This window comes from Pogoniulus pusillus, chromosome 4, assembly GCF_015220805.1.
Source record: "Pogoniulus pusillus isolate bPogPus1 chromosome 4, bPogPus1.pri, whole genome shotgun sequence".
NCBI lineage: Eukaryota > Metazoa > Chordata > Aves > Piciformes > Lybiidae > Pogoniulus > Pogoniulus pusillus.
The window spans coordinates 18,306,825-18,328,839 of NC_087267.1; the positions used below are offsets into that span (position 1 = coordinate 18,306,825).

Below are 22,015 nucleotides of genomic sequence, written 5' to 3' on the forward strand. Positions count from 1 at the left end.
CACAGGGCTGTTACTCAGCCAAGTGGAATTTGTACCAGCACTGGGACTTCTAGGTTTCATGCGGTGAGAGCTGCATAAGTGTGGCAAAAGAAGCTGGCTATTAATAGATGTAATTAAAACAGTGCAAAGTAACAGCAAAAAGCAGTCACACAAAAGTAAGACTGTGCATCCTATGGTTGGTCTTCAACTATGGAATACAAGCCAGTCATAGCTGAAGGTATACCATGGATTAATTTGTAGTCTGTGATTGATGTTTTGCAGACACTAGACCTGAGATAATGCTCCCTGTGAACCAAATCTGAAGCTAACCCAGTATCTTTTTCATCTGCTAAAGAGTTCCCTTCCTTTTGTTTCTTCTCACTCGTCTTTGATGTGTGTGCAGAGGAATTATTCTCCTCTTCTTAAACTCTTTCTGTTCTTAAACTAACTCTGGGTTTGTTTGTCCTCTCTTTCCAGATTTGTGAAAGAAAAAAGGCCAACCATCTCCCCCAACTTCAACTTTCTGGGACAGCTGTTGGACTTTGAGAAGAAGATCAAGACCCAGAGCAGTCAGCCTGGACATATCAGCAAGCTGAAGCTCCTGCACCTGGAGAAGACCAGTGAGCACGTGTTGGGCCCAGAAGGGGGGCAGAGCAGCCTCTGCTCTAACCAGCTCTGCATCACTGCTACCTCCGAGAGGACGGAGCAGCAGCCTGGGGACTGCATCAGTGCAGCACGTGGGCACTTGTCCCCTCCAGAGGACAGCCCCCTGGTACAGGGCATCAATGGGCTGCACGTCTCCCTGGACCAGGTGGAAGATAGCAACCGGCTGAAGCGCTCCTTCTCGCTGGACATCAAATCCGTGTCCTGTGCCACGAGCAGCAGCTGCGTGGCCACAGCCGTTCCGGGCTTTTCCTCCTCCGAAGACACCCGGGAGTACTACAAACATGCGGCAGCTTTGGAGGGCAGCAGCAAGCTGTGCCAGTTCTCCCCTGTCCAGGAGGTCTTGGAGCAGACTCCAGAATGCAGCCCTGACAAGGAAAAAGCAAACTCTCCCTCGGAACCCCAGAGCACCTGGCAGCTGGACAGCCAGAGCAAGCGGCAGCACCTGGGGAGAGCCGGTGGCAGTGCCACCACTCAGCGCTCGCTCCTCTACCCCCTACACCGGAGCGGGAGCATGGAAGACAACTACAAAACAAACTTCTTGTTTGGCCTCTCCACCAGCCAGCAGCATTTGGCAAAGTCTGCTGCTGGGCTGGGCCTCAAGGGCTGGCACTCGGACATCTTGGCTCCTCAGACGTCGGCTGCATCCCTCACCAACAGCTGGTACTTTGCAGCAGAGTCCTCTCGCTTCTACTCTGCCTCAGCCGTCTATGGGAGCAGCGCTGCCTACTCTGCCTGCAGCTGCAGCCAGCTGCCCACAGGCTGTGACCAGGCCTGCTCGGTGCGCAGGAGGGCAAAGCAGGCTGATCGAGGTGACTCCAGGAGGAGCTGGCATGAGGAAAGCTCTTTTGAAAAGCAGTTCAAACGCAGAAGCTGCCAGATGGAGTTTGGGGAGAGCATCATGTCAGACAACAGATCCAGGGAAGAACTGGGGAAAGTAGGCAGCCAGTCCAGCTTCTCAGGCAGCATGGAAATTATTGAAGTGTCTTGAGGGGCAGCAGGCTTCTGTGACTGTAGTGGAGCTGCCTCCTCCCTTCATGCTTCTCCTCCAGCATTTGAGCTGTCCCTGTAAATCTGAAAAGGACAAACTTTGTGCAAACAGGTGGAGGAGGAGGGAAGAAATGTTAGGGTTCAGCATGAGCACAGTGACTAGGTTAGCATAGCAAAGAAGTGACAAGTGAGCATCTGCTGGAGGAGCCCCAGATGTATGCTGGGCTTTACTTCTCTTTCCTGGAGAAGGGCAGAACACTGCACAGCTCTGCCCCTGATGGAAGCAGCAATCATAAGCAACCAACTTCTCAGTGGTTGCTAAAAAGCAAGCTCTCTTGGCAGACAACCCTTCGCTGGTTCCACTGCAATGTGCTCCTACCCTTCAAAGCTAGTTTTGTTCTCTCCTCCTCATGCCCCATGTTTTCACCGGTGCACCTTAGCCCTGACACTGAGCCAACTTCTGGAGGGAGACCTTTTTCCTCATCAGAAAGGAGACTGGGAGAGATTCCAAAAGAGGTAGGGATTGGTCACGGCAAGGCTGATCTGAGCAGACAGCCCAGGCAAGTGTAAATACTGTTGTAACTATTGTTTTAACTGATGATAGGCTTTAGGTGATTTGCTAGAGAGCTGCTTCAGAGAGAGAAAAAAAATAAATCCCAATACCTCAAAATTACAAAAAATAAAGTAGGGCTTGCTGGCTGCCAGCTGCTGGTAGTCAATTCAGAAGCAATGTGAACAAGTGACAACTGGCCACGTGCCTTTGGTTTGATGTTCTGGAGCTGTCTACGCACAAGAGTTGCAGTTGGCTCAGCAGCAGCTCTTCAAATCCCCAGCCCCCCAAGTAAAGCAGGCTGAGGCCTGTTCCCCCAGGCTCTTGAAAGAGAAATGAACAGCGTGGGTGGGTTTACAGCAAAGGGCAGCTGCTCTGGCTCCTAAGCTGCAGTGGAATAGGCAATACTTAGGGTTACGTGCAAGAGAAGTGGCTGGTTCAACACCACAGCATCCTGGCCTCGCCACTTTTCAACTCAACAGATGGCTCTTCAAGGCTTGTCTTTCTTCGGTGGTGGGTGGGGTTTTTTTCCATTGTTTCTTGTTTGGGGGTTTCGGTTTGGTTGTTGTTGGAGTTTCTTTGGGTTTTTTTTAAAGCCAAAATTTCTTTGGGGTGGGTTTTGTCCTTAACTGAGCAGTACCATTAAGCAACTGTTCTCCTTAGATGGTTCCTAAGCCGTGGGTAGAGGCAATTGAAGTGCTTGGGGTTTTTTCACCCCAAAATCTTCACTCAGACTGTGGGGACTTGGAGATGGAAGCTTCTCCTTCCTTTTACTGACTTCATCTAAGAAAGAGAAGCCTGGCTGGCTGTTGAAGGAAAGAGAAACCCTTTAGCATCCTATCTTGTAGTGTGCTGTGAGAAAGGGGGGGGTTTGAGAGCAGACAGCTTCAATGGGCAGCCTGCTCACCTCCTGTGCTTGCAGCTCCTGGAAGTTGTCCCCTGGCCTGGTACAGTGTCTTGGTTTCTCAGCATGCCAGTGTACCACACGGCTGTAGACCTTTTGCACTGTGCTGCTATGCAGTCCCACGTCCTGGCCCTGGCCAGATGGAGGTGGTGTCATTTTCCTGCTGCCAGTGGGGCTGTGTCGTGGGAGATCAGGCACAGCCCTTCTCGTTTTGAGGAGGTTCCTGTGGTACTTTGGCTGCTGCTGCTCAAATTGCTCTATTTGCAGGTTTACAGTCAGGCAGGGGTGGTACCAGTGGCAGACCTTAAAGCTTCATCCCCCCTGCACCCAGCACACACCCCACCCCCCCAACCGCCTGTCTCATTTCAGTGAAGGCAGCTGAAAACTTACTTTAAATCTCATGTAGCAACCTCCCCCAGGCCAACAGCTTTAAAGAGACTGTCAACAGCAAACTGAAGCCCTAATTCAAGTCACCAGCTTGGGTTCGATTGGTTTGGCTTGTTTGTTTTTTTTACTGTACGTGTAGCTAGTTTGTGACTCAAATCTCAGGTTTTACTCTGTTGAAAAGTGGAGAAGATTTTTGTCATTGTTTTGTGGCTAGGACGTGACTTTAATTCCCTACAGCACTGAAAGCTACAGCATTGATTAACTTGATCCTAAAAAGTGCAAAAGGCACAGAGAGGCAGCACCAAGAGTAACTGACCCCAGAGGCTGCATTCATGCTGTGTCTGTGATGCTGGAAGAAGGAGCAGGCTGGGCAAGGGAGAGGTGGACAGCAGACTGGGGAGCATGTCAGGTCTGGGCTGTTATTTAAACACTGCCACTTGTCTCTGTTTACATAAAGGCAAGTCCATGACAGCTGTTTGCAGCATGTACTGACACTTGCTGTGAGTACAGCCCATGTGAACAGGCCTAGCAGTGCTCCCTTCAGCCAGAATTCAGTGAGCATCCACGAGTGGGATTTCCATCAGTCAGTGGGGGCTAACACAAACACTTCCTAGAGGCAGGAACCCAGACTTCCTGCTTTGTGCCCCTTACCTCCACACTTGGTTCCTTCCCACTCTCTGTACATGCAGAGATGTATGGATGGGGTTGGTTTGGTGAATGGCCTCCTGAGGAACTGAAGTCTGCTCTTCTGGCTCGGGATTTCCCAACACACTTCAGTCATGGAATAAAAGCTGTAGGCTCAGTAACTTTCTTCCAGTAGGAGGATGCCTTAACCCCACATTCTGTACAGGGTGATGCCCTGACTCTTACCTGAATGAGTGTCCTGTAGCTGAACAATGCTGGGAATGGTTTGCAGACGTTTGGAAAGCAAAGTGGAGGATGTGAGGGTGGCAATGTGTACATGTTCCATATGAATATAATGTTCTCTGGTGTATGGAAGCTGCTTCAGTGGTTGAGATGTGAGTTTCTCATCTTGTGTCATGAGCATTACTTGTGTGTTACAATGAAATAAAAGCAGAAGTGGTACCTGTTTCTAGACAAAGGCTGAACAAGGAGCCTGTGGTGCCCCTGGCCATGAAGTGGTCTTACCTGCCTGCTCCACAGCTCCCAGGGAGCTTGTCCACAGTGTAGGTGTCTTCTGGAGATGCACGTCTGTTACTGAGCGACACAGACTGGGAAACCATCCTCATCCATTTCTGGTTGTGTTACTGTCCTCTGGCAGGCCATCATCGTTCCTTACCTTCACAACTTCCCTGTCAGACCTGAGTTCATGCACCAGCTGTTAGTATATAAAGTTTTTGAAAAGACAAAAATGATTACTTTGGGGCTGACATCAAGAATTGCCCTTGGAGTGCTCCTCTCCCACACCTTAGGAAGATGAGCTCTGTGATGCCATAGGCGCACTGAGCACCTCAGACCTGCCCAGGCTTTGGAGACCACTGAGTGAGCTTCTCTCCTTTCTGTGTCACGTTTTTGAGGATTAGGCTCATGTCATGAAGTTAAAACCTCCCTGTGGCAGCTGAAGGCAAACCAACAGTCCCCAGAGAAGGAGCACAGGCCAGATGAAAAGAGGCTGAAGTTTTGCTACATGCACAAACTGACCCACTCAGGAGATGAGCAAAGGCAGGGTAGAGGCCTTTCAAAGTCAAGCTGCCCAAGGCTACCCAGCTCTAGTTCCTCCTGCAATCCGACAAAGAACTGCTGTCAGGACATGATTTCTGACAGAGAGGTCAGTGTACGGGCACAAAAGAGAAATGAGAAATCATTTGCTGCTTATCTTTAGTCTTCCCACTGAATCTTAGGGAAGCCATCGAGTGCACACGAGGTGCAAGTGCCCTGACAAGAACAGGCAGAGTGCCTCAGACCACAGGGGCTTTGTGCAGAGAGGCTGCAGTCTCACACAAGTGTCTGAGTCCATCAGCCTCAAACCCTCTTCACCTCCAGGAGGCTCCCAGCACAGAACAGGTATGCAGCCAGCTGAGTTATGATCCCAGCCCACTGCTGGCAAGTCATGAGCCTAGCTGCACACATCATTTATTTAAACTGGACACCAGTGCCAACCTGAAGTGGGACAGCATCCAAAGAGACCCAACATTTATATTCATTCCAGGACATGCTTCCTTACAGTCCCAGGGCAGAGGCAGTGCCAGAAGAGTTGAAATCATCCATCTCTGCTGCACCAAGCTGTGTTCTGTGCACACAGCAGTAAAGCCAAGATCCCATGCTAGATCCTGTGCACTGTCCCCAGACAGTAGAGCCAGAAGTGAAAGTAAAGAACAAACAAAGCAAGTGGAGAAACATGACACCTGGAAAATAGCAATTGTAGAGGTTTTAATGCTGGAGGAGCTGTGGAACACATGGCATGGAGAGAGCTGAAAGCAGAGCACATCTGCAGACAGGATAACCACCCATAAACCAAGCAGCACTCAGCCACAGGGCTGGTAATCAGAATGCATTCTGGCAGCTCAGAACAGGAGGGATATGACAGCAGGAAACCACTGGCACACAGTCATTGAGGAGCTGGCTCACACAGTGACTGGGCCTGTGGAAACAGCCACTGCTGCTTTCTGTGTGAAATCTCCAAGGAAGGGAAAACACACTTCAGGTATTTAAATAGATTTAATTTTAAATACACATATTTAAAAAAAACAACTCCAAACTTCCTTTTTATCCCCTTCACCAGATCTTCACAGAACTGCCCTGCAGCTAGGTTGGCACTTCAGCACCCTGACAATGCATTAAATAACAAACCCAAGGGAAACAAGAAAGCAAACCTCTTCTGCCTGTGTCTCACACTGAGCAAGGGAGGATGCAGCAAGCACCAGCAGCAGAACAAAGCAGGGGTGACAATGGTGGAGGCAGATGAAGAATGAGAGCAGCTCAGGCCAGCAGTGTACCACAGTCTCCTAGACTTGTCCTGTCCTCCAGCTTTTCAGAAGGTTGCATAGCAAGAGGCAGCACCTTTACCCCAGCCCACACCACCACAAACAGCAGAGGAGCAGAAAGGTTTGTTCTGAGCAGAGCACACCAGATTATTCTCTGCTGATAGTGCAAACTCTGTGGTAGACATAATGGCTCTTAAGATTCATGAGAGAAAGATACTTGAGGCCTTCTCCAACAGCATTTGGCTTGGAAAGGAAAATTCAGAAGCAGAAAGGTTAGTTCCAGTCACAACTTCAATCCTCTGCTAAGCAGTGGGGAGCAAAACAACAGCTTCACCTTGGCCATTGTCTGCATCTGAGGTGCAGCCAACAGCAGTGCAGAGAGCGAAGCACAGAGAGCAGCCAAGCAGCAGACAGCAGGAGAGGTCTTCCCCTCAGCAAGGGGTCCAAAGGCTTTACAGTTAATGAAGCCAGTCACCACGTTTTAAATAGAGCTGTAAACCACCATGTGAACACAGCTGGGGGACACACACCATCTCACAGGACCCACACAGCCCTTCAGCACCTCTGAAAAGAGGGTGATGACCTGCTTGCCTTCACATTGCACCTCCTATCTCTTTCCAGCTAAGCTAGCAGTGTTTTGCTGCTGAGAGAATGCTAGCTGGCAGGCCCAGCAGCAGATCCCTGAGCTTGAAGGGCAGTGTTGATAGGAAGCATTTTCTCCCACTGTCAGCCCCTTGCCTGGGTGTTCTACAGCAAATAAGGAAGGAGTTGATCTGCAGCCCTCAGACAGGAAGGCTCTTTGCTTGCCCTCATTAGCACCACAAGAAGCAATGTTTTGATCTGATGCTTATTAGCATGAGGCCAGACACATCGAGGAACTTTATGAGAGAGTGCATCTGCAGCTTAGCCTCTGCCTGGAGATGAAGTGTCAGGATCTTCCCACTGGTATAGGCTTCCAGCATGCCAGGGTGTGGGGTATCCACAATCCTGTCTGGCAGACAGCTGAAGGCTGCACATTCTGAACTTGCAGACAGCATCATCTGGCCAAGGAGCACAAAAACGCCTGCAGCTGCTATTTAAAGCTGCTGAATGTTCTGGTGCGTCTGACGGTGGGAGGCAAAGGCATTCTGTGATGGGCAATAAGGACCCTCGGGGGGATGGCCATGATAAGCAGGTTTGCATGGGTTAAGTTTTGTATTCAGTCTTCTTTAACAAACCAAGTTGCAAACTGTAGGGTGGAAGCCTCATGTTAAATCCTGTGTAACATCCAGAATAGCCTGTGTAGATACAACCGTGTCATGACTCTGGGGTGGAGGCCACAGATGACAACACAGCCCCCTCAGGGGCCATCACTAGAAAATCTCTTGCCGAGTTCCTTGCCCTCTCTAAAGCAGTCAACTGCTATTCCCAGGGGACTTACTTTCTCTGCGACTCTGCTTTCAGACAGTGTTCAAGCAGGTCCTAGGGTCCAAGTACCACTCTGGTCCAGATATGCACTGCAGTTGGCTGTGGTCTGCATCATGGAAGTTCACTCTGGACTACATGGGCTTTGAGTGTGCAGTGAGAGAAGGGCCTGCTGCCTCCTGCCACCAAGCAATTATTAATACCATCAAAACTTACTGTGCTCTTATTCCCAAATGCTCAGAGACCATCTTTTGCTGATTAAGTGCTCTTAAGTACTTGAGAGGTATCAAAGCAAGTTGCCTTTGGTAAGTCATCTCACTTTGTTCTGGGCTGCACTCAGCTCTCACAAAGAGGGCTACTCTCACTGCTAGAACTATGCTTCTCACAGTCCTTGGGGTTCCTGGGCACACTTTGGCCTCCTCACCAGCAAAAGCATCCCAGGACTAATGTAACAAATGCAAACCTACCCTTGGTCCAACAAACCCTGGGCTCCTCACTTCTGCTTTCAAGCTTTTTCTGCTGTGGACAAGAGCTGCCACAAAAAGGTGATCCCAGCTGTTGAGCTATGTTTCTAAATCTGTGTTTTTACAGCACTGTGTAAACCATCCCCTGTTTTATACAAGGCTTGGACAGTGCTGCCGCAGCCAGCAGACCAGGGGCAGACTTGGCAACCAACCCATCTCCTACAGGCCAACCCAGCACCTGGGCAGTGTGAACACACTGTCTGCCTTCCCATGGGGTGCTCAGCTAGGGAGAAGGCAAAAGAAGATTCTGCTGCCCTGTGAGCAATTCTCTGAGTGCAGTCCCAAAGGGCCAGATGGTTTCAGTCGCTGAACACTGAGCTCAGGTGAACTTGCAGCATGACAGCACCTATGCTGAGGCAAAACCCAAAGGGCTTCTTGTGTTTCCCTCCTCAAACTTCACACACTTGAAAGTAAAAAACCAACAGCACCAAGATAACTGGAGTGCCCTAATAAAGCCAGGAAAAAATGGATACCTCAAGTCCAACTCTGGGATGCAAAGTGAGCAGGCCAGCGCCAGAGCCTGTCAGAATCACCATGCAAGGTGAAGGACACAAGGTGGGGGGTGTCTCCCTACAGCAGCTGGGGCACAGGGACATCCAGAGGAACACTAAAGCTTTCTGAACATTACCAGACACACAGATCTACAACAGTTAGTCCTTTATAGCCTCATAAATTAGTGAGCCCATAAAGCCAGGAGCCTTAAGAAGGACATGCCAAAACCCTGCCATGCAAACCATGTTCATTATGATAATAGGCAGATTTTAATAGGCTAATTCCTGGCTTCCACACTTCCACCTATAAAACACACACACTTCCAAAGCCAGGGAAGCTCAGAAATATCTGCCAGCCATCTCATTGTAGCACAAAAACCACCTCAGAGGGTTTGTCACACCCCATATCCCTTTGAATTTCTCTAGTTTAAAAAAAATGCAATTAAAAGGTCAGCTGGAAGCAAACTCCTCCTCTCTAAACCCCCATCCAGTCAGCAACGAAACAAATGTCTCTGCACAGGAGGTGGCCGTGGTCTAGGAGGCAGGAGGGCAAGAGGGCAAGAGGAGGGAGATGTAGGAACAGTAAATCATTTTATCCAAACAGGACTGGGGAGCTCCTGGATTCCTGGCTGTGCAGTTCTGGCAGCTGACGCTGCTCTTCCTCCAGTGCTCTGGCAGAGAGTCAGGCGGCGCTGCCGTGCGCTTCCAACATCTGCCAGGGCAGCCTGCTGGGAGCACGTCTGTGCCGGGAGCACGTCTGTGCAGGACGCTGGAGTGTGGAAAGCAAGGAGAGGGAGCCTGCCTGCCCAGCTAGGACCTGAGCTCCCGCTCAGGCTTCATGCTGAATGGCTCCAGCCTCTCGCCCTCCGGCAGCATGCCGTTGAGCCGCTCCAGCAGTGGGATCGTCTGGTCAATGCCCATCTGAATGCGGCGCAGGATGGCAGACATCTCATTCACCTTCTGGATCTGCTCTGCATACTTGGCATACTTCTTCTGGCGCTCCTGCATGAAGCTGTAAAGAGTTTCCACGGAGAGGTCCATCTGTTCAAAACAATAAGCAGAACAAGGTGCATTAGGCCAACTGCTGCTGCAGGCCTTTCAGTGCACTGTCTTTGCTACACGCAACTGAGAAGCATCTCAGATGCCCCACTGGAGACATCAGAAAGAGCTCCTCTGTAGGCACCCAACCAGCTTGTCATGAAATGGGATGATTCACAGCTGCATAGCAGGGTCAGCACCCCAGTTCTATACCCAGACACTGAGTGTTTGATCAGATGATTCTTCATTTCCAGGGCTGAAACCCAATAGGCACTGCTGGAGATTTCCCAAGAAAGGACACATATATCCTCCAGGTTATCCAAGCCCTCCATCTACACCTGCAGTATGTTTTCAGTGGAGGTCACTCATCTGCAAGTGTTAAGTTCTACCACATTTAGCAGTGCTAATTTCATCAGCTTAGTCTGGTTACTGTGTGACTAAGCCATGGCTGTGGTTGCCATTGTCATCTAGAAAATTGCTGTTCTGAGAGACAACCACAATGGATTGCTGCTGTCCTCAATTTCCCCAGATCCTACAAACAAAAGTGTTAGGAGTGAGCCCAGGAGAGGCATTAAGCAAATCAGCCATGCAATTAAGCACAGTAAGTACCCATACATGGCTGGAGCATGATGACAATGACAGGAATCCGGTGCTATTCCTGCCACTGAGTGATGAAGGTGCTCTTGGTCATTCACAGCCCCTTTCTCTTCAGCCAGACCTACAAACTCCAAGGAGAGTTCACCTGATAGCTGCTGCTGCTGCCCCACAGGAGGTGAGTCAGAGAGACAGAGTTCCTTTGTGTGTCATGAGCTGTACCACACACTCATAGAGTTGACAACAGATCTACTCCAAGCCCTCAAGGGCCCACATGAAGCTTGGTTGCTTTGATTTGCTGTAGCTGTGCTTGGCACTCCCACTCATTCCAGTGTGCTAGCTCTTCAAGCTGGTATTTCTGAACAGTGGTCTTGCAACCTGCAACCTTGCGAAAAGCAGCCCCCTTACCTGGAACTCAGCACATGCCCACAGTGACTGCTGAATGAAGGGTAGGAGACTACTGACCACTTTCAGCCCACTGACACCCCTCTTACCACCATGGTTCCAAACTGTGTGCATCTCAGCTACCCTCAGAGAAAGGAGGTCACCGCCCATGGTGAAGCAGCCTGAGGGAAGCAGTGCTGAGGACTCACGGTCTACAAGGAGGCACAGGCTCCAACAATAGCACTCACTTCAAGCAGGAGAATCAAGCCCTTTGGTGGGGGACAGCAACTGTCACCAGGGGCAATACAAATGTATCAGTCCAGTGCTAAAAACCAAGCCTCAGGGACTCGCACCATACAGAATTAGTAGGCTCAATCCTGACGCTGTTTGGAATGGTGCAGGGCTGTAGGGGAGAGACTCCATCGCAAGGGAAGGACTGGGTGCAAATGGTGCAGAGCTGGAAGAGGCATCCCCTGAGGAGGGAAGCTGCAGCAGACAGAGCACTGCCATCTCAGCACTGAAACCAGGGGTAAAAGTGCGGGAGCTGTTTGCTGCCAAACATCCCTTTAAAGCCCTGGAGAAGAACTCAAGACCAAAACAAGCAAGAAAATGCTTTTTGAGAATCCTAAGTTCCAAATGGCACTGAAAACCAACACACGTTTCTGCTGAACTTTCCTGAGGAACGGGAAGCAGGTTTTTTGCCTATCACTTCCATCAGAGTTGCATCCAGTACCAATTAACCTTTTAGTTCATCTATATTTTCTAGTTCTCTCAGGCTGAATTCCTCCTCTTTGCCTCTGTGCTTTCCTGTGAATTCCTCCTTCACACTTTCATGCTCAGGACAAAATAAAAACCAGCAGAGCAGGAAACTCGAAATAGAGTGGAAACAATTTAAGCCTACACAGGGGTTTCCATTAAAACCTCAGCTGAATAATTGAGTAGCTTGGTGCTAGCTCTGTAAACTGAAGTGTGTAAAAGGCAGACCACCACCAGGCCTGCATAGGGTGGAAGTAAATTCAATCCAGCATCTAAAAATGTCCTGCCTATGGAGACAGTGGCACGGAGTGGCAGCCAGTTAGGATCTTGCCAAAAGCCAGCACGCTTCATTAAACTGAGTGGTGCAGAGACCCGAGCAAAAGTCTCCCCTGGTGCTGAAGTTCTCCTCCACGGGCAGGTTTGCCACGTGGCCTCACAGCAGAGGCAAAGCTCACATTTACCAAGCTTTGCAACAGCAGAAAAACTAAAGCCCCCCTTTTGTCTCCGTTCCAGCAATTTACATACGTTGACTTTCAAGCTCCTTGTGTAACATCCTCTTACTGGAGGGGAACCTGGGGAGAAGCTGGAGCTGACCTGCTAAAGGAAGAAGGAATGCAGAGTGGCCTTCCCGGCTCTTTGCTACTTGTGGCCAAATGTACAATGGCTGTAAAAAAGCTGCCTCACAAAAAAAGAGAAAGAGTGGAAGTGAGCATTTCCTATGACTTCCCTACACCTTGTGTTCAAGTTTGCCTGCCATGGGAGCCCACGGCAGCTGTACAGCCAGCACCTTCACAGGGAGGGCTGAAGTCGAGGAGTTGTGAAACAAGGTCAGTTTTCACTCAGTCTGGTCTTTTCAAGTAGGGGGGAGTGAGGAAAGTGCTAACTCCTATCTATAAATGCCAGTGCCTATTTGCAGCTTGCACTGAAGCAGGTCTAAACACACACTTACATCCTTCCTGCTCCTCACTCCCCAAGCAAACTCCTGCCAATGCCAGACCTTGTGCTTTTACCACTCCTGGCATGCAATCCCATTCCTCTGGCACTCAGATGAGGCCTTCAGTTGCAGGACTCAGGAGGGTCAGACCTATTAACACACCAGAGATGAAAACTGTCCTTTGGGAATCTGCAACAACCAGGGAACATGCATGAGAATCTGCTTAATTCCCATCTATGTAATTCCACACGGGGCATCAAAGGCATCTAGACAAGAGCTTAGAGGCAAAGAGTCTATTCCCTTACCTACAGCCAAGGTACCCCAAGCTTATCAAGACACCCTCAAGTGTCACAGGAGTGAAATTGCCTTCTCTGAGAAGCTCTCATCAATTCCCACCTACCCCAACACGAGGCCCTGCCACATTTCTCTTCTGGAAAACATTTGGGTCTCAGCCTTCTTGCCTACCCCCTGGCTGAGCAGCTGTCTTGAAGGCCCAGCAAGACACCTCAAAGCCAGCAGAAATGCCACTGCCCTACAACCATCTGTAAACATTTATCTGAACCATTGTTTCTGCTCTGCTTGCTTTAAGCCTCCTACTACACCAGGCCACTACAGTTGTGGGCAAGTTCCTCATCCAGAGATCACCACTCTACCCATAAGCCATGACAGATGTGGAGCTGCATTGTCAACAGCCCCTCCATTGAGGCTCCACTATCACCAATTTCTCCTTCAAACATCAGCACTGAGTAAGCTATTACCATCCCCAGCTTGCAGATACAGAAGAGTTTAGGGAGTCAAAGACTGTTAAGAAGCAACAGAACAAAAGAAGAAGGCAGAACCCAGCACTCCATGTCAGGCTCCTGCTTTGCATCAAAGCAGGAGGGTCTGCCCAGCCTGGTCTTGAGGAAGAGACCTGTTGTCAGTGAAAGACTGAGAGCTCACAATGTACTTCTGACTTCTTTCCAGAGCTAATTCACAGGATCACAGGATGTCAGGGATTGGAAGAGACTCAAAGAGATCATCGAGTCCAGCCTCCCTGCTTGCTCAGAGGAACATGTCCAGACAGGCCTTGAAACTCTCCAGAGAAGGAGATTCCACAGCCTGTTCCAGTGCTCTGTGACCCTCTCAGTAAAGAAGTTCCCCCTTGTGTTGAGGTGGAACCTCTTGTACTGCAACTTACATCCATTGCTCCTTGTCTGCTTCTTAAAGTAGAAAACCTGAGGCTGGGCATGCCCAGAGTAGAAGACAGATTTTTTTTTTTCCTTCCTACACCAAAAAAGATGGAAGAGTTTCTTCACTTTTTCTTTTAGGAGTATGACATTATAAACCAGACAAGCCTCAAACTCCTCTTTCAGCTAATTCCTTTTTTTTTTTAACACAGCCAGCAACATTCAGAATTTGGGTCTGTTCCTGTTTCAAAGCTCACGATTGCTCTGTGGCTCAGCAGTAGCAGGACACTAATTTATGCCTGAACTTCACATTTGAAATATGAAATGACATCTCCTGAGCTTTTCTTCAGATGAAAACAGATTCAGAACTACTTCACAAAATCACAGAATGTCAGGGACTGGAAGGGACCTCAAAAGATCAGAGAATGAAGCAGGTTGGAAGAGACCTCCAAGATCATCCAGTCCAACCTAGCACCCAGCCCTAGCCAGTCAACCAGACCATGGCACTAAGTGCCTCATCCAGGTTTTTCTTGAACACCTCCAGGGACAGTGACTCCACCACCGCCCTGGGCAGCCCATTCCAATGCCAATCACTCTCTCTGCCAACAACTTCCTCCTAACATCCAGCCTAGACCTCCCCTGGCACAGCTTGAGACTGTGTCCCCTTGTTCTGTTGCTGGTTGCCTGGCAGAAGAGACCAACCCCACCTGGCTACAGCCTCCCTTCAGGTAGTTGTAGACAGCAATGAGCTCTGCCCTGAGCCTCCTCTTCTGCAGGCTGCACACCCCCAGCTCCCTCAGCCTCTCCTCATAGGGTTTGTGTTCCAGGCCCCTCACCAGCTTTGTCACCCTTCTCTGGACACGTTCCAGCACCTCAACATCTCTCTTGAATTGAGCAGCCCAGAACTGGACACAGCACTCAAGGTGTGGCCTGACCAGTGCTGAGTACAGGGCAAGAATAACCTCCCTTGTCCTACTGGCCACACTGTTCTGATGCAGGCCAGGATGCCATTGGCTCTCTTGGCCACCTGGGCACACTGCTGGCTCATCTTCAGCTACTATCTACCAGTACCCCCAGGTCCCTTTCCTCCTGGCTGCTCTCAGCCACTCAGTCCCCAGCCTGTAGTGCTGCTTGGGGTTGTTGTGGCCAAAGTGTAGAACCCTGCACTTGGCCTTGTTAAATCTCATCTCATTGGCCTCTGCCCACTCATCCAGCCTGGCAAGGTCCCTCTGTGGGGCTCTGCTACTGTCCAACAGATCAACATCATCTAGTGCAGGATCACCTATACCAGATCACACAGGAACATATCTAGGCAAGTTGTGAGTATCTCCAGAGAGGGAGACTCCACAGCCTGTTCCAGTGTTCTGTCACCCTCACAGTGAAAAAATTCCTTCCAGTAACAGTGCAGGATGGATCCTGCCCTATTTACAAGCGCCTTGGCACAGCCCTCTGCCACAGGCTGAGGGTTTTGCAGACTCACCTCTGCACTACACAGGGCACTTGTCGCTGAGGAAACACAAAAACAACTGAGGCTGCTCTCAGATGATCTCACACACCACAAATTCTTGCAATCATTTAAAAATTCTTCTTGTCCCACACTGCCAAGCAGAATAAAGACATTAATTTAGCCCACAAAAAGACTGAGGTCAGCGCTGGACACCACCCAACTCTTTTCAAGAGACCACACTGCAAACCAACCAGTGCCCTGCGTATACCTCTTGCTTGGCATAGTTCTACAGCACCTCTGTCATGGGCAAGAGAGGTCACAGCTCCTTAGTTCAGTGCCTGAGACTGAAAATTGCAGGCAGACTCTTCTTCCCTGTTGGAATTTCATGGAGTCAGGTTTCTAGAGAGGCACTGCTGACACTGGTAACAAAACAAACCCCTCTCACAGGAGGATCGCACGGCTCTGTCGTGTCCAGCTCCTCCACTGCCTCCTTGCAATGGCCAGAAGACAAGAAAATGTTTTGTTTCATACACACACACACAGAGTTAAGGTGCAAACCTTGTTCCAACAAGCTGACCTGCTGGCCCAGCACTCTGAGCACAAGTGACCTGTCCCCTCATGCTGTCAGGTGCCTGGCTGAGGTTAAATGAACTCCTTCCTGCAGCTGCACACAACCCACATCAGAAAGGGACAGGCGGGAACATGACTGCACGGAATATTAGTCACGATGCGCTGGTGTGAAAATACTTCTCAATTAACACACTGGAAGCTGAAGACAGCCCTTCTTTCTGTACTGCTGCAAAACAAATGTGCTCAATGAAGGGCTTTTCCCCCCCCTCTTCCCTGCTCTCTTTGATAAAGTCACGCAAAGTTAGCACACTGGATGGTGATGACTTCATGATGATGGGAACATCCTTTGGTTCTGCCACTCATCACACACACTGCTAAGCGGTAAACTTACTCAGGAGTATCTTTGCCAGGGTAAGAAAAAACAGACCCAGGCACAAGTCCAGGCTGGGTGCAGAGTGGGTTGAGAGCAGCTATGAAGAAAGAGACTTGGAGGTATTGGTTGCTGAGAAGCTCCCCATGAGCCAGCAGTGCCCTCATGCAGCCCAGAGGGCAGCCCTGTGCTGGGCTGCAGCCAGAGGAGTGTGGGCAGCAGGGCAAGAGAGGGGATTCTGCCCCTTGGCTCTGCTCTGCTGAGACCTCACCTCTAATCCTACCTCCATTTCAGGTGCCCCCAGCATAACAAAGACACAGCACTGGTGGAGAGTCCAGAGAAGGCCACAAAGATGATCCAAGGGCTGAAGCACCTCTGCTATGAGGACAGGCTGAGGGAGCTGGGGTTGTTCAGCCTGGAGGAGACTCCAGGGGAACCTTAGAGCTGCATTCCAGTAGCTGAAGAGATCCTACAGGAAAGCTGCAGAGGGACTTTTCCTGAGGGTGTCTAGAGACAGGACACGGGCGAATGGTTTGAAGCTGAGGAAGAGCAGGGTTAGACTGGATCTGAGGAAGAAATTCTTCAGTCTTCAAGTGGTGAGACTCTGGAATAGGTCACCCAGGAAGGCTGTGGCTGCTTCCTCCCTGGGCTTATTGAAGGGCAGGTTGGATGAGGCCTTGAGCATCTGAGTCTAGTTGAGAGGTGCCCCTGCCTATGGTGGGGAGGTTGGAGTAAATGAGCTCTGAGGTCTCTCCCAACCTGAGCCATTCTGTGATTCTGCAATCCCAGCCAAGGATCCCATATCCTTCTCTTCAGCATCAGTCATAAGTACCCTTCCTCTGTGCCACTTCAGGTAAACAACTGTAATTTGTGTTTAAGTTTTGCTTTCCAAGACTAAGTCCCAAGCCAAAATGTTCCTGGGTTATTCTGGCAGAGCACTGCACTGATCATCATCAAGAGAGCAAAGAGGAACCATTTGAGTTTCCTTTAACACTGAGTTTTAGCAGTATTAATAGGCACATCAGAGCCTTCACTTTAAAACAGCTAAATCCAGACTTGGTCTCTTAGAGCTTAGTGTCTAAGTGATAGCTGCTGCACCTGGTTTAGCTGTTCTAGGAGGCCTTGGGTTGCACAAAATAATTCAGAATTCCAGAGAAGGTTCAGTCTTGAAAAGAGCATTTCCAGCTGTATGTGAATCTTTTCCTGCTGATTGCATTATTGGACTGGGAATATTTATAACTGCCCTAAACTCTGACCTCCACAGCTCATATCTGCCTCACAGCTCCAACTCTAGCCTTCCCTCCTTGAGACACCAGCATCTCTCTGCCCACTGGCAGTCCCCCAGCCTAAGTTATGACTGTCAATAACTACTGCTAAAAAAAAAACAAAAGCCCCCAAGTCCTAAAGCTACAATTAAACCAAAACCTACCTCCCACCACTAGTGCTTGCAAAGAGCAGGGCCTCACATCACAGAGGTGGGAGAAGATGGACAGCAAAGCCTACACCCAGCAGCTATCTGGAATCTGGTGCTGTAGGTACAGCCAGCTTTCCATCTTGGATACATCCCACATCACAGTCCTGATCTACTGAGCTTTCTCTACTTACTTTTCCCTCAGCTACTCAGCATCCTGCTCTCTCCAAAGGGCTAAACTCTTCACAGGCAAGTGAAGCTCAGAGCAGCTTCACATCACACAGAATCCAGCATAACCTGAGGTCCCACCCTCCTCCTTCAAATTAGCTGCAGAACCATGGGCTCAGTTCTGCACCTAAAACAGCAGAGGAGAAGCAGGAAACGAGTTGTCTTCCCAAGCTCACTCTCCTTCTGTCTCAACAGCCTGCTTGACTGGCCCATCAACCCGACAGGCACAGAAGCAGAAGCACCACCAGGTTAAGAGAAGCACCATCTCTCCCACTGCATCTTCTCCTGGATCCCTGCATCCTAACTTGTTTGTTGTGCCTATGTCAGACTTTTACTAGAAGCACAGAATGTCAGGGATTGGAAGGGACCTCCAGAGATCATCGGGTCTAAGCCCCCTGCCAGAGCAGGATCACCTAGGGCAAGCCACACAAGAACATGTCCAGGTTGGCTTTGAAAGTCTCCATAACAAGCTTCTAAAGAAAGAAGAGAAAAAGAAAAGAAAAAAAAGAGGCCCACTTTTATCAGTTCTCTGAGTTGTCATTTTCCTGTTGCTCATTGACTTGAAGAACAGGTCTTTCAGAGTTTTCAGCTGCTGCTTTCAGAGAACAATCTGCAGCCATCTGAACAAGTCATTGTTAAAATTCATAGCATCCTAGAATGGCTCAGGTTGGAAAGAACCTCAGAGATCATCTACTAAACCTCCCCACCACGGGCAGGGACACCTCTCAACTAGACCTAGCTGCTCAAAGCTGCTCTGAGCAACCTAACCTAGCAGAGGGTGTCGTTGGACTGAATGACCTTTGGAGGTCCCTTCCAACCCAACCCATTCTATGACTACTGGACGTGCTGGAACATGTCCAGAGAAGGGCAACAAAGCTTGTGAGGGGCCTGGAGCACAAATCCTATGAGGAGAGGTTGAGGGAGCTGGGCCTGTTTAACCTGGAGAAGAGGAGGCTCAGGGGTGATCTTATTACTGTCTACAACTACCTGAAGGGAGGCTGTAGCCAGGTGGGGGGTGGCCTCTTCTCCCAGGCAACCAGCAATAGAACAAGGGGACACAGTCTCAAGTTGTGCCAGGGTAGGTATAGGCTGGATGTTAGGAGGAAGTTCTTCACAGAGAGAGTGATTTCCCATTGGAATGTGCTGCCCAGGGAGGTGGTGGAGGCACCATCCCTGGGGGTCTTCAAGAAAAGACTGGATGAGGCACTTAGTGCCATGGTCTAGTTGATTGGATAGGGCTGGGTGATAGGTTGGACTGGATGATCTTGGAGGTCTCTTCCAACCTGGTTGATTCTATGATTCTATGATTTCACCTAAGACAGCACTACTCTGGTTTCTGAGTGAAAAGGCAACATCTGAAGCTGTTGGCACCATTCCATCTGAAGGCCATCTGACCAAATGATAGTATTCTCAGCTTCACACCTGGACCTGGTAACTGTAGGTGGGACCTGATAACTGTAGGTGGGACCTGATAACTGTAGGTCTTCCTCACCCCATGCCCTACAGAAAATGTGCAGAAGAGGATACAGAATCACAGAATGTCAGGGGAGCTGGAAGGGCCCTCAAAAGCTCATCCAGTCCAACGCCCCTGCAGAGCAGGATCGTCTATACCAGATCACACAGGGAACACATTCAGATGGGTTTTGAATATCTTCAGAGAGGGAGACTCCACAACCCTCCTGGGCAGCCTGTGCCAGTGTTCTGTCACCCTCACAGAAAATTCCTCCTCATGTTTAATTGAAACTTCCTATGCTTCATACTTGTGCCTATGCTGTGGCTAGTCACAGGTGGACACAGCAGAAAGCTCTTAAATCTGTGCTGAGAGAATGCAAGGGAGCTGAAGTTCAACTGTTTCCTACAGTTTGTGATCTGATAAAAGGATTATCCAGAACTCCTTTTTTTGTCTTTTGGACTGGGCAGCTGCAGTCAAAGATGGGTTCATGCAGCTTGCTGCTGCACTTCCACAGTCAGCCCAGCACATGTGGTTCCTCCAGCCTTACCTCCCATGTGCTGTGCAGATGGCCTCCATACACGCGAGGAGGCTGGAGCGTGAGATGTGCAGAGGCACAAACCCAGCAGTCAGGGGCTGGAAATTTCTGGTCATCTGACAGCCCAGATGAAGCTTTTTTTCTTTCCCCAACAGCCACAGTTCTCATGTGAAAGTACCAATCAACAACATCTCACCAGGGAAACTCCAAGGTATGTCAGCTCTAATCACATTAGCCATTGGTAATCTGAAACATTTCTCAAGTCTCTTTTTGAAGCTCTACAGCAGCTCTTTCATGTTCAAACACAACTTGAAAAGATCCAGTGATGATGAGAAGGGGAGGATCTACTTCTTCAGTCCCAGAACAGCTACTTTCAAGACTTACTCCACCATACTTTGGCAGTGCTGAAGCTCAGATATTCCCAGCACTTTTCTGGAGGTCACAACATCTGATAGTGAGTCTTTGGCTTCAGGAAAGCCTCAAAGAAATTCTGGGCACTGTAGATCAGTTTCATAGCAAGCTCTCCTGAGGCTACAGACTATTATTCAAAATCAGCTAACAAAAGTACTTCCACCACCACCCAAGAGCTCAGACAGAAGGTCAGTGAGTAAGCAGTGGCAGCTCCAACCCACTCAGAGCATCCATTGTTACTGCATGGAGCCGCAGTGCCTGAGTATTCCATGTGTAAGAATGGATCTCTGGAGCAAACTGATCAAAAGCAACAAGGCATCTGAAAATCTACCCTGGGATCTGGCAGGAGATCTCAGCACTGAAAAGTTCAGTGCTTTATCAGTGCTAGAGACAGTGAGATTGAGGCACCCTCAGCGAGTTTGCTGATGGTGCCAAGAGCAGTGGTGCAGATGACATGTGACATGGCAGAGAACTGATGCCATCCAGAGGGACCTGGACAGGCTGGAGAAGAGGGCTCAGATGAACCTCATAAAGTTCAGTAAGGCAGTGTGCAAGGTCCTGCTCCCAGGTCAGGGCAATCCTAGATATCAAGGCTGGGGGATTATGAGATTGTGAGCAGCCCTGCAGAAAAGCACTTGGGGGTGCTGGTGGATGAGAAGCTGGACATGAGCCAACAGAGTGCACCTGAAGCCCAGAAGGCCAATGGCAGCTTGAGCTGCATCACAAGAAGTGTGACCAGCAGGATGAGAAGTGACTCTGCTCTGCTCTGGTGAGACCTCACCTGCAGTGCTGTGTCCATCTCTGGAGCCCTCAACACAGGAAGGATATGGACCTCATAAGATTTGTCAAGTGACACCTACAAAGTGTTGGTGAGCTTCAATTCCTGATGGAGTGGATCCAGAGGAGGCCACAAAGATGATCAGGAGGGCAGAGCACCTCTGCTGTGAGGATAGGCTGAGGAAACTGCGACTGTTTGGCCTGGAGAAGAGAAGGCTCCAGGCAGACCTAAGAGCAGCCTGCCAGTACCTGAAGGGCCTCCAAGAAGGCTGCAGAGGTATTGTCTGCAAAGGCCTGCAGTGACAGGATGAGGGCAATGCTTTGAAATGAGAAGAGATTTAGGTTGGACATCAGAAGGAAGTTCTTCATTGAGAGCGGTGAAATACTGGAACAGGTTGCCCAGATATGTGGTGGAGGACCCATCCCTGCAGACATTCAAGGTCAAACTGGATGGGGCCCTGAGCAACCTCATCTAATTGTCCCTGCTGATTGCAGAAGGGTTGAACAAGATGACCTTCAAGGGTCTCTCCCAACCTATGATCTCATGATTCTACTAAGCAAAAGGGAAGTCTCTGACCCAAGAATCCTTTCTGACTGTAAAATCTCTCCTAAGTTCCTTGCCATACACTGCTGCTATGTTCAGTGGTTTAACAACAACAACATGGGCAACTGTTTCAGCTGAAAATTCACTCAATTCAGGATTTTATCTTGCAGATAATGTGCTGTTCTCAGCATCTGCTCTGCAAATACATCACTTTTCTGGTTAAGAAAAAATTTAAAAGTTGAATTTCTTGTCTCCTACAGCAATTTGGCACAGTTCATACACCTGATTACAGAGTATACTACTACACTGTCATTCAGCATTTTATCCAGGCTAGCAGAGGCAGATGACACATCCAGGCAGAAACAACACTCACACTAATTAATTACTAGTAAATTATATGTTTCATACCTTTATAGCAGTGTTGAAATACTGCATAACAACCTTCTCATCTAGAAACACTGAAACCCTCCTGCCCCCAGTGACACAGAAACATTAAGCAAATCCTACCCTTCATGAAAAGCAAGATCACAGAATCCTAGAATGGCTGAAGTTGGAGG

At 49.4% G+C, this 22,015-nt stretch overlaps 2 protein-coding genes across 3 annotated transcripts in view; one reads left to right on the top strand and one right to left on the bottom strand.

Moving 5' to 3' along the window:
• DUSP16 (dual specificity phosphatase 16) overlaps positions 1-4,575 on the top strand; it is a 68,990-nt gene extending 64,415 nt beyond the window's left edge. For both annotated transcript variants that reach the window (XM_064142293.1, XM_064142292.1), the window contains exon 8: positions 457-4,575. In XM_064142293.1, coding sequence (XP_063998363.1) covers positions 457-1,633 — 1,177 coding nt within the window. In that variant the 3' untranslated portion in view covers positions 1,634-4,575. The remainder of the gene's footprint in view (positions 1-456) is intronic.
• A 1,269-nt stretch (positions 4,576-5,844) lies between these two features.
• The window catches only part of BORCS5 (BLOC-1 related complex subunit 5), a 63,889-nt gene continuing 47,718 nt past the window's right edge, over positions 5,845-22,015 (bottom strand). Inside the window, exon 4 of the mRNA XM_064142294.1 lies at positions 5,845-9,878. Coding sequence (XP_063998364.1) covers positions 9,648-9,878 — 231 coding nt within the window. The 3' untranslated portion in view covers positions 5,845-9,647. The remainder of the gene's footprint in view (positions 9,879-22,015) is intronic.